The sequence below is a fragment of the Macaca mulatta genome, chromosome 12 (genome assembly GCF_049350105.2).
Source record: "Macaca mulatta isolate MMU2019108-1 chromosome 12, T2T-MMU8v2.0, whole genome shotgun sequence".
NCBI classification, from domain to species: Eukaryota; Metazoa; Chordata; class Mammalia; order Primates; family Cercopithecidae; genus Macaca; species Macaca mulatta.
In genome coordinates, this window is record NC_133417.1 from 101,731,624 (window position 1) to 101,743,388 (window position 11,765).

Consider the following 11,765-nt stretch of genomic DNA (forward strand, 5'->3'; position numbering starts at 1 on the left):
CATTTCTTACATTTTCTCATTTTTCACTTTAAAAACATTTTGTTATTTTGTTATGTTACAAGCACTGAATTCCTCTAATTATCTTTCTTATATACTGATCCCAAATTTCTTTACAATTTTTAGATGACTGAGATTTTACCTTTCATTCATCTCAAGCCACATGGGCTCAAAATGGAAACAGCATTTATCAGAATCATGACTAAATAGGATGTTTAAAGTACATACTATTAGTAACACAGGAGCAGTTTCAATATCACAGCCCTAATTAGAAAGGCAATAAAAACTCAAATATCCTGCTCATGTCTTTAAAATTCAAATTTCACAAATAATGCAACTTTTCATGATGGTATTACATTTGTATTCATATTCATTCATCTAAACGGAAAAGTGTTATCTTAATCATTAAGTGCTCTCTTTCCTAGTTCATATCTATGATGTGAGTGCACTACTGACCCAAAATGCCAATCAATGCTTCTCTAGTTATAGACAACTTTCTGTCATCATATAATACTTAAGAGCCATTAGAATTTTCTGCCATCACACAGTATTTGAAACCAAAACTATTCGATTTTTAAAGCGTCTTTTATGTTGACTCAATAAGAAATCCTATTAGAATACTTTTTGCTTTCATGTAAGAGCCATTAGAGTTTTCTGCCATCACACAGTATTTGGAACCAAGACTATTCGATTTTTAATGCGTCTTTTATGTTAACTCAATAAGAAATCCTATTAGAATACTTTTTGCTTTCATGTATTTCTTCAAAAGATTTAGTCATGTTTCTTAAGCTATTTTTTCCAGTCTAAATGATTCACTTCAGATTACTATGGACTTAGGCACAGTGTAATAAATGGTTGATAAAACCCAATTTTAAGCATGTATGGCTCAAAGAGCATTGAAAAATATATTAATTTTTCCCAAAATAACATATTAAATCTATAAAAACTCTTCAAAATTAGGTTTTGCCCCAAGTCTGATAATCCTTTACTAGAAGCCAGAGCCTATGGTTAAGACAGGTTCAAGACAGGCATTTAAGGGAAATGAGTCCTTCTACTTCACTCTGGCATCATTAAGTAAATCGTTCCTCCAAAGCATTAGTGATGGGGAAATCACTGAGTAGCCTAGCAAGACAATTTAAAACACTGACTTTCAAAAAACTCCCCTGAAACCAGAAATACTTGCACTCTAATAATTATTACCATCTTGGGAAAGTAAGTTCTTGGCTGCTTATAAGATTAAAACTTCTTCCTCCCACAAAAAAGTGTTACCTGCATGACGAAGCCAAACTACTGCAAGGTTGTATCTTTCAGAGCAAACAAGAGCACTGAGGAGGGGAAGTGCAGAATTATATTCACCAACATCCAGAAAAGCTTCAGCAACATCTAGGTATAGGTCTCCCATATCTTCAGGATTCTGTTCTACTAGTGTTGTCAAGAGAGGCTAGACCACAAATAAAAGCCTGAAGTTAAACATTCATTACAAACGTGCACATCTATCTATAGGTTTTTTTCTCTTTTTTTTTGAGACAAAGTCTCTCCCTGTCACCCACGCTGGAGTGCAGTGGCACAATCTCGGCTCACTACAACCTCCGCTTGCTGGGTTCAAGTGATTCTCCTGCCTTAGCTTCCTGAGTAGCTGGGATCACAGGTGCATACCACCAAGCCCAGCTAATTTTTGTATGTTTAGTAGAGACAAGGTTTCACCATGTTGGCCAGGCTAGTCTCAAACTCCTGGCCTTAAGTGATCTATCCGCCTCGGCCTCCCAAAGTCTATAGCTCTCTTTTTAAACTACGTATCAGTTATATGAGGCAAGCTGAAAAGGAGCAGGGCTTAATAAAACCAGCTTTATATGATCAATTTTCTGTTCACTTCTGCATCTTTATTTTAAATAACTCATACCCATTGAACACATTTTGTGGATCTGTTTAAAGACAGGCATTGCAGGAACTAAGACACAGCTAATCTGTTTTGCTCTTCCTCTAACCAGTACAACATCCTGTGCCTCAGGGCTTCTGTGTCTGCTGATGTTTTTGGAAAGCTGTTTCCTTAGATATCCCCATGGTTTACTTCCTCACTTCCTTCAGGTCATTATTCAAATGTCACCTTTTGGTTTGTTTTTTTTTTTTTTGAGACAAGGTCTGCAATCTCTACCTCCTGGGCTCAAGCAATCCTCCCACCTCACCTCCCAAGTAGCTGGCACTACAGGTGTGTGCCACCACACCCAGCTAAATTTTTTGTATTTTTTGTAGACATAGGGTTTCACCATGTTGCCCAGGCTGGTCTTGAACTCCTGACCTCAAAAGATCCGCCCGCCTCAGCCTCCCAGTGCTTGGATTTTAAGTGTGCACCATGGTGCCCTGCCAAATGTCACCTCATCCCCTATTGAAAACTGCAACTTTTCCCTGCCCCCAATATTCCTTATTTTCCTCCTTTTTTTCCAGAACACTTATCACCAGCCAATGTCCTGTATATGTTATTTATTTGTTTTATTATCGAATCCCATTAAAACAAAAAAGCATCCCAACCCATGAAGGTATGGATTTGTATATTTTACTCAATACCTTATCCTAAGGTTTACAAAGTAGATGCTAAGTACTTTTTTTTTTCAATAATATACTTGGTCCAAAGTCAGCAAAAAAGAATAGCTGTCAGAATTAATGTCTAATTGTCTAATGACAATCTCAAATTGTCTAAAGACAATCTGAAATTATGATCTTTAGATTGTTATTTTAAAAGAAAAATAAATTACTGTAAGCCCAATTGCAAAACAATTTTAGTTTTCATAATGTATTCATACAAAATTATTTGATGCCTACTGTTACCTCCCTGGTTATTAAGAAATGTGAAACTCTAGGGTCAAGTTATAGTTTCTTGACATCTAAAGAAAACAGATGGTGCATTTGATCTCAAGTATCTCAAGTACAGATCTTGTTACATACGTTAAGTGGTTCAAGAATGTTGAGATGTACAAGGCAGACCATCAACTTCACTGTGATATCTATTGGCACACCATCAGGTATAGTGCAGGTGACATTCTCAGGAGCTGGGGAATACACAGACAAGAAGCAGTTCCTATATGCAAGCTTAAGATGTGTATCTTCTATGTAAGGCCTCATTTATTTCAATCAAAGCAAACGATTCTACAGTCAATTCTTAGTGTGGTCAACTCTACTAAGTTCTTATATCTCTCTGAGTCTGTCCTTTGGTAGCAAGTATGCTTCCTATTCTATTTCTAACACCTTATGTACTTATGTGAAACTTACTTTCACACCTTCTACTAAACTACAGAGAACTAAAATGACAAAAATAATGAGGATATATGAACCCTCTCTTTTTTTTTTCTTGAATTGAAAAGTCTGTTTTTAGTGTTCACTAGAAACAGGCTAAGAAAAGGATAAAATAATACTGTGTTATTTTCTAAAACCTCATTACAGCAAAATAATTTTTAAAGCCCTGGGAAATTAAAGGAATTTTTATCCACATTTAAAGTATTTTGCAAAGTCTAATAAATTCCAAATAAGTTTACATGTTTTTGCTTCAGAAAAACCTGAAGTATAAAGGACATTACAGATGTAGCGTAAGTGGTGAAATAAAAAAATTACTTCAAGAATTAAATAACTGTATCTGTTTTACAGAACTTGTCATATAAATTATAGTACAGCCAGTCTTCCATATCTTCAGGTTCCACATATGCAGATGCAACCAACTGCAGATCAAAAATGTTAAGGGAAAAAAATATATATATAATATATATGTGTATACATATAATGTGTATATATATATCATTAAATAATACAAACTTAAAAAGCAATATAGTGTAACAGCTATTTACATAGCATTTACATTGTATTAAGTATTAGGTTGGTGCAAAAGTTATTGTGGTTTTTGCCATTAATAAGTAATCTAGAGATGATTTAAAGTATACAGAAGAAGATACATAGGTTATATGCAAATAATACACAATTTTATATAAGGAATTTGAGTATCCAAGGATTTTGGTATGAGGGGTGTCCTGGAGCCAATCTCTCATGAACACTGAGGGGAGGCAATATAGATTGCCTAAAATTGCCAAGTTATAGGAGGATTTGGACAAGTTTAATTAAGAGACTGTTTTTATCACTGAGTTCTAGGACAATAACTGGTATCAGCAATCCAGTTGAGATATTTAGTCTGCTGAATGAGAGAGCAGAATTTACCTACCATGTAAATTTACTCACACTAAGCCCTGAGCTCCATGAGGACAAGAACCATGTCTGACTCAAGGCTGTATCCACAACATATTTCTTCTGTAGACAGTAGCTAAGGTCACCTGTCTAAGGACTAAACACAATGCAGTCATTTTAATGAGCCTTTGACTTTACTAAAATGGGATTCTATCTTTATCATGTATGGGTTCTATATTCCAACTGTATCACTTTGATTTTCTTTCTAGAAATGCTGTTTGCTAACAGTCTGAAATGCTGGTGTCCCACCAAAATACCTGTGTTGAAACCTAACCCCCAAGGTGAAGTTATTAAGAGGTGGGTTTTTGGGAGGTGACTATGTGGGTGGGATTAGTGCCCTTGTAAAAGAGGTCTGAAGAAGCTTGTTTGTCCCGTTTGCCACGTGAGGACACAGCAAGAAGGCACCATCTATGAGAAAAGGGCCCTCACCAGACACTAAATCTGCTGGTGCCTTGGGCTTCCCAATCTCCAGGACTGTGAGCAATAAATTTCTGTTGTTTATACATTACCCAGTCTAAGGTCTTTTGTTATAGAAGTCCAAACAGACTAAGATACTGTTCAATAAAATATATTTACGTGTTTTAACTTTCAGCAAGAAAAGTATATGAAATACTTTAAATCTCAGCATAGGCCTTAAAGATATAGTGTGTATAGATGCATAAGTCTAAACCCTGCTTTCATATCAAATCAGAAAGTAAAACTCAACCTTATGTTGAATACAAGATGTGTGCCTAAAATCAAGTGATTCAAGAAAGCTGAAAATGAAAGGACAAAGGTATAGCAGGCAGGTACAAACAAAAAAAACAGGTGTCACAATCTCAATATGAGACAATGTAGAATTCAGACCAACTATATTTAAAAAGGTAAGAAGGTCACTTAATAATGCTACAGGGCAGTGCTACTCAAACTATAGTCTGGGACCTGTGCAGGTACACAAACTGTTAACAGTTCAAACAGGTAAGTATGGAGATCGAGAGTAAGTATTTAGACACTTTAATGGCAATTTGACAATGCTAAGGAAAGTAGTATATATATTTATAGCCCCTACAGCTTATATATTATTAACTAACATTTAACAACACCATCTTTTAAAAAGCTTGTCTTTGTGTCACTGATACTTTGTTTTCCAGAACTCCCATTAGGTCTTTCATATTTAGAAGAATTTAAAAATGTGACCATCAACAGAAAATGCATAATCTACCAATAAACAGTCTCCTTTTTAAAAATGCATACTAAAAAACTACCTTTGCTCACTTTGGGGGATTTGTTTTAATTTCCTAGTCTTCTGGACATATCTTTTTCTTTAAAGTTATTTCATCAACTCTAAGCTGCCAGATTTCAGATGCACCATTATTTTACATACTAAAAAACAAAGAAGCCACTACTTAAACTCTAACTTGTTGTTGATTTATGTTAATATGTACCAGGAAGGAAGGAAGGGAGGGAGGAAAGTAAAATATATTAAACAACAAAATGATTATAGCGACAGTTAAAACTTGAACAGAACTTGATATTTCTCTAATATTTTTCAAAACAAAGCACAGATTTTTAACACAATTAAGAAAAATCTTAAACAGAAATTATGGCAGTAAAATAATAACTTAATTGGGCCTTGGCTTGTACCTAGGCCAGGTCCTAATAAAGTATCGAAACTGGCAAAGCCTCCTTCGCGTGCCCTAATCCATGCTTCCATCTGCAATTTCTACTCCTTATTCTACTCATTCACACCACCCTGATGATCAACAGCCCCAACCACAGACTGCGATCTGGTCCTGCTCTTCCAAGCAGAACTCCTACACCCTGTGACTCAGTCTGGATCACACTCTCCATGGGTATCTGCTTAAACTGGGCCTCTATAAACATCTTCTGATCCTTGTACACTGCCCTCTATTTTTCCATAACATCAACTTTGCTACAGAAATTATCACACAACTCTTAAACTGTATGCACTTCATCTGAACGCCTCTTCACCCCTCCATTTCCTTGAGAACAGGAAATGTCATACTCATCTGCGTATTCTCCACACACCCAGCAGTCCCTTACAAGAAACTTATTGAACTGGGTTTCCCTTCCACAACAACTGTCCACTTTAACATTTATCTGTCCCACATCTCACCTTGGGCCTTACTCTCTATGAATTAACACAGACTGGCTTGTGTAAGTGAATTACTACTCGCCATTAGGATGGATCATATTTTAAATAACAGTTTTTGTTTTTGAATAATTATGCCTTAGCGCAAAGGATTACATAATGATGGATTTTTAGGCATGACAGGCCAGGGAGAGAGCTGTTTTGAACCAGGCAGGACTCAGTACCAGCTCACTTGCCCCTTCCGCAGATTCCATCAAAATCCTCACAGGGTAGGGGTTGAAGGTACTATCCAGTAATTCTCTTACAAGAGCCGGGTTATATATTCTGCTCATAGAGATCAGTTTTGCTACAACTTGATATAGGGTCTTGAATGTTAGTATTTTTACAGAGTAAGTTAATGAGTATGGTACAAAGAGACTCTGCAAGCCACACTTAGGTATAACTTTCTAACCCAATCATTAATTACACATTTGAGTTTTCTAACAATGTAGGGTAATCATATTAGCTTCTAATTATTATATGAATGCTTAAGCTTAAAGCAGAATGTTTTAAATAAGAGCATTTTAGGTCCTATTTGAAAATCAAATTGCTTCAGTGTTAAAGGTTTTTGATAAACTTTAGTAATTTGTTTTCTTTCCTATAAAAATGAATGAAAAGGACTGTCAATGAAAAATGCCATGTTCAAATGGACATACTAAGAAATAAAAGGGACTCAAAACAAATTTTTTTAAAGATTACTTGCAAGTCAATACTCACAAGATATGAAATCTCTCAGAAAAAAATTCTTCTTGGGAAAACTTATTATGAGAACATTAACTATCAACTCACCACAGTATGAAATAAATTTTCACCATAAAACGCCACCTTATGACCAAGAGAGGATTATATACACTTTCCTAAGCAGAGGAAACTACAACCTTTATTCTCTTCTGAGGTGCCGTCTTCTGAAGTTTTTTTTTCCAGCACAATTCCAGAAAAATCTGTAATTACCTAAAAGAATGGGACAGAAGAAAGGAAATAGTTATGTATGAAAAACCTTTTCATGATGCGAAGATTTGTACAGTTATTTCAAATAATCCTGAATATAAAGATGGGCTATAAAAAGAAACTAAGTCTTCTAAAAATGAGAAACCCTGTGACACATTAACATTTTAATATCCTATTAACTAATGCAAACTCAATGAATATAACTTCTCTATATCAAACCAACCTACTTTCCCCCAACCAGCTTAAGAACCAAATCACAGCAATTCATCTGACTGTTGAGTCCTACTACCCTGAAGTACAGACATACTTAGCACCTGTGATAATGGCAATATTTTTTATTATGTAACTATACTTCATATTTCATACTGAATTGCTATAGAATCTAGAAATCACTTGTTTCTATATGGAGTTTAAATATATACATAATTTAATATATAACTAAAACGAAGAACTGCCAATTTTTAAGAATTTCTAGAACACAGAAACACGTTCAAAACCTAACAGAGAAACACATAAGCATTCCTACCTCCAAAGCTTTGTCATACTGTTTGTTAGAAATATATAGTTCAGCTGCTATGTTAACATCTTCCATAGAGACTAGGCCCTGGTGTTTTGAGAAAGCTTCATCAATTATGTTAATAGCAGAAGTAACATCATTGGCTTCATAGTAACTCCTAAAAAAAAAAGTGGCAAAATGGATGAATATTTACTTAATTCCAATTATAAAACTCATTTCTTTGCTTAGGCTATCTAACAATGAACAGTGATTTTCATTTTCTTAGAATTTGAGAGGAATGTATTTTCTTAAAATCATAATCAAAACTGATCCAGAAAAAATGTGCAGTGTCAGTAACAGTGTTATAATTTCAAGCATCTCACTCTCCAAAAGCTACCTCCTATCATTCCAGCTCATTCCCTCTTGTAATCCAATACCAACCCTTCTACCTCGACAGATCTACAAAGCATAGGTCCTACCACTTTTTCACCATCGCCTACACCCTGCCTAGGCTCACTTTCTTCCTTCTCCAAGGCCCAACATTATAATTATTCCTTTGCATACATCCTCAGTCCTCTTGCCCTGCTCTCCCTTGATCAAAATCATTCAATAACACCCCAAGCCTGGTTAAAATACAACTATATCTACTCTTCACCACCACCTGCCCAGCTGACCATGTCGACTGGTCTCACTCTAAATTGATGACCAATAGCCTCAAGCAGGTCCATGGTACTGATGAGCAGTATTACTAGTTACCTATTCAGTACTTCTCAAACTTGAATGTGCATATGGATCAACTGGCTATCTTGTAAAAATGCATATTCAGATCCAGTAAAGCTGGGGCAGGCCTAGATCCTGCATTTCTGACAAGCTTCCAGGTGATGCAAATACTGCCAGTCTGTGGGGCAGTAATGTCCTAGACAACTATTGACATCTTCTCTCTCTCTTCAAACTGCCAGCAGTCTCCCAGTCCTACTCTCAGTTGATGGCCTTGCTTGATATTTTTACCAAGAAAAGAGAATTAAATCAGAACATCCCACATATTTCCAGCACATCTACCTACCATTCTCTTTTTAACCTAATCCAATCAATTTTTCCTCTCCCCACTCTGCCAATATTTCTAATCTCCTTGTTGCTAAATCTGTCCATTCTCAATGCTCATTTTATGTGATCTATTTGCAGTATCTCACACAGATGATCATCCCTCCTCCTTGAAGTGCTTTCTTCAATTAAATTCTAGAACATCATGCTGTTCTCAGTCTCCTCCTACTTCATTGGCCATTTCCTTTTAGTCTCCCAGCTGTTTCTTCTTCCTGACTTGTAAACATTGAAGTGCCTTAGGGTTCAGTCCTCTACACCCTGTCCACCTCCCCAACCCACCCCTCATATTCAATACATCAGAAAATCTTGAGAGCTCAGCCTTCAAAATACATACATAATCTGATTACTTCGTACCAGTTCCTGCTGCTTACATCCTGGTCCACGTTACCATTTTCCCTTCTATGTATCACTATAATAATTTCCTAACTGGTCTCCATGCTTCTGCCCTTCCACTATTCAATCTGTTCTCAAAAGAGCAGCCAGAATTGATACACTTAAAATTTAAGTCAGACTATGTCACTTTTCTACTCAGAACCCTCCAGTGACTTCCAAACTCATTCAGAATAAAAGCCAAAGCCCTTACAATAGCCCAAAAGGGCTAAAGATCTATTCTTCTGATATCTCTCTGCACTGCTCCCCTTAATTCTTCAGCTTCCCTAACCATACTTTGTACTTGCTATTTCTTTTACCTGTGATACTCCTTCCCTGAATATCTGTTCTCGTACCTACTTCAATGCACCTTTAGTCAGTAGGACCATAAAACAGAGAATTAAGTCCTTCTCTAATCACTCTATCTAAAAATAACACACCCCCACCCCAAACATCAAATTCCTATCCCTTTTTCCTGCTTTATTTTTCTTCATATCACTTATCAACATCTGATGTACTACATATTTAGCTGTTTATTTACTGCCTCTCTCTCTCACTGAAATGTAAGCTATACAAGAACAGGGGATTTTTAAACCTTGCTCAACAGTAGATACCCTGGTTTCCTGTACAGTACCTAGTGCCAAAGATATATTCAATAATATTTCTGGAGGGAAAGTAGGGACCAAAGGGAAAGCCTAAACAGAAGTTACAGTGATAGAATTCCATGTAGGAAAGACCTCAATGGCAGTGGCAGAACTGACAATCATCACTCTTTCCCAAAAAAGTATTATATCTAATAGACGTGGAAAACCAATTTACTATCATAGGCCACCTAACATTTCACAAAGTCAAAGGCTACTGGACTAACCACTGTGACAGCTACAGATTTAACTAACAGCAAATAACCTGAGAAGACCCTCAGTGCTCATGGTATTCCATCAGGGATCAACTTAGGGTTGCCTTGCCTCAGCAAAATTCCTAGAAATGTTTTCTAGTAGTCCTATGCAACCCATCCCTGGGAGGGTAAGGGACAGTTTCACAGCTAAGCATCATTGTGATAAAGGCTGTGGAATTAATAGGGTCACCCCTAATGTACCCTGATGGAGATGGTTACTCCTAGAACAAAATATCATCTGATATCCCTAGAATAGAAAGCATATCACAAGGCATTACTCAGCAAAAATGTTTCCTACTTTGTTTTGCTGTGCAGCATACCTGAGAAGTAAATGCAGTAGGGTATATTTTAGAATAAAATATATATCACAGTCAATAATCTGCCAACTGTAAAAGAGAATTTTTATAGTCTTAAAATATATACTGGCTCAAGATAAAATAATAGAAGATCCCAAACCATTAACATTTCATTGGCAAATCTGCAATAAAAAACACTTTTTTAATTATTGCAAATATACACAATTTCGACTAAGTTTGGAAACCTGAGAACCTACTCATCCTTTTAGGACGTGTCCCATTTTTAAACCTCTGAGCACTTGAAATGTAACCTTATATACACAATTTTTCTAAGCAATGACACAGTTGACTTGGAAACAGAAAAGTACTGAAAATTCGGTACAACCTAAAATACAGGGCTGGGCATGGTGGCTCGTACGTATAATCCTAGCACTTAGGGAGGCCAAAGAAGAAGAAATGCTTGAGGTCAGGAGTTCGAGACCAGCCTGAACAACACAGCAAGACCTTGTCTCTGCAGAAAAAAAATTAAAAATTAGCCGGGTGTGGTGGTGTGCACCTGTAGTCCCAGCTACTCAGGAGGCTGGCTGACAGGATCACTTGAGCTCAGAAGTTCACGGTTGCAGTGAACTATAAACACGACATTATACTCCAGCCTGGGTGACAGAGCAAGATCCTATCTCAAAAAACAAAACAATAAAATACATAAGGCAAAACACTTCTTGAACTTCAATGAAAAGTACATTCTATTCCAAATATATGCTTTGATTTGCAAAATAAGATTAACAGCAGCAACTAGATATGTTTCACTCCAAACTTACTTTGCCATATCTCTAGCCAGCTGCATAAAACGTTCGCCATCAGATGGAGACAAAAGGTTTAAAATACGCCTATAACCATCCATGGCCATTTTATGATCACCCATCTGTTCGTAAAGGCTTGATCGCTCCCACAGATAACGGACATTAGTAGGTTCATATTTAAGAGCTAAAAAGAAAGAAATACAAATTATTTACCACAAAAAGGGGTGCATGGTACCTGGGTGTGATCCATCATCATCTCAGAAAATTTAATAAGCAAACTAATTCATCAATGAAACAAAAGGAGTTATTCTGAATAAATGTATTTTCATAGGAACTCTTGACTAGGTTTGATGTAAGACCAGATAGAATCTGAATCTCAACAGTAATCTTCTTCTTAATGTGGTCAATCTAGTCTGATGTTAATCCTCAAGGAACAGCTTAGAACCAACACTGATCTTAGTGGGAAACTGAAGGTACTATTCATCTACAAACTTTTGTGTTGTATTAT

The 11,765-nt window shown here is 36.3% G+C and overlaps 1 protein-coding gene across 1 annotated transcript in view; it reads right to left on the reverse strand.

The window, feature by feature from the left end:
• GTF3C3 (general transcription factor IIIC subunit 3) overlaps positions 1–11,765 on the reverse strand; it is a 34,610-nt gene that overhangs the window by 12,403 nt on the left and 10,442 nt on the right. Inside the window, 5 exon segments of the mRNA NM_001257564.1 lie at positions 1,267–1,438; positions 2,938–3,041; positions 7,231–7,303; positions 7,827–7,974; positions 11,276–11,441. Coding sequence (NP_001244493.1) covers positions 1,267–1,438; positions 2,938–3,041; positions 7,231–7,303; positions 7,827–7,974; positions 11,276–11,441 — 663 coding nt within the window.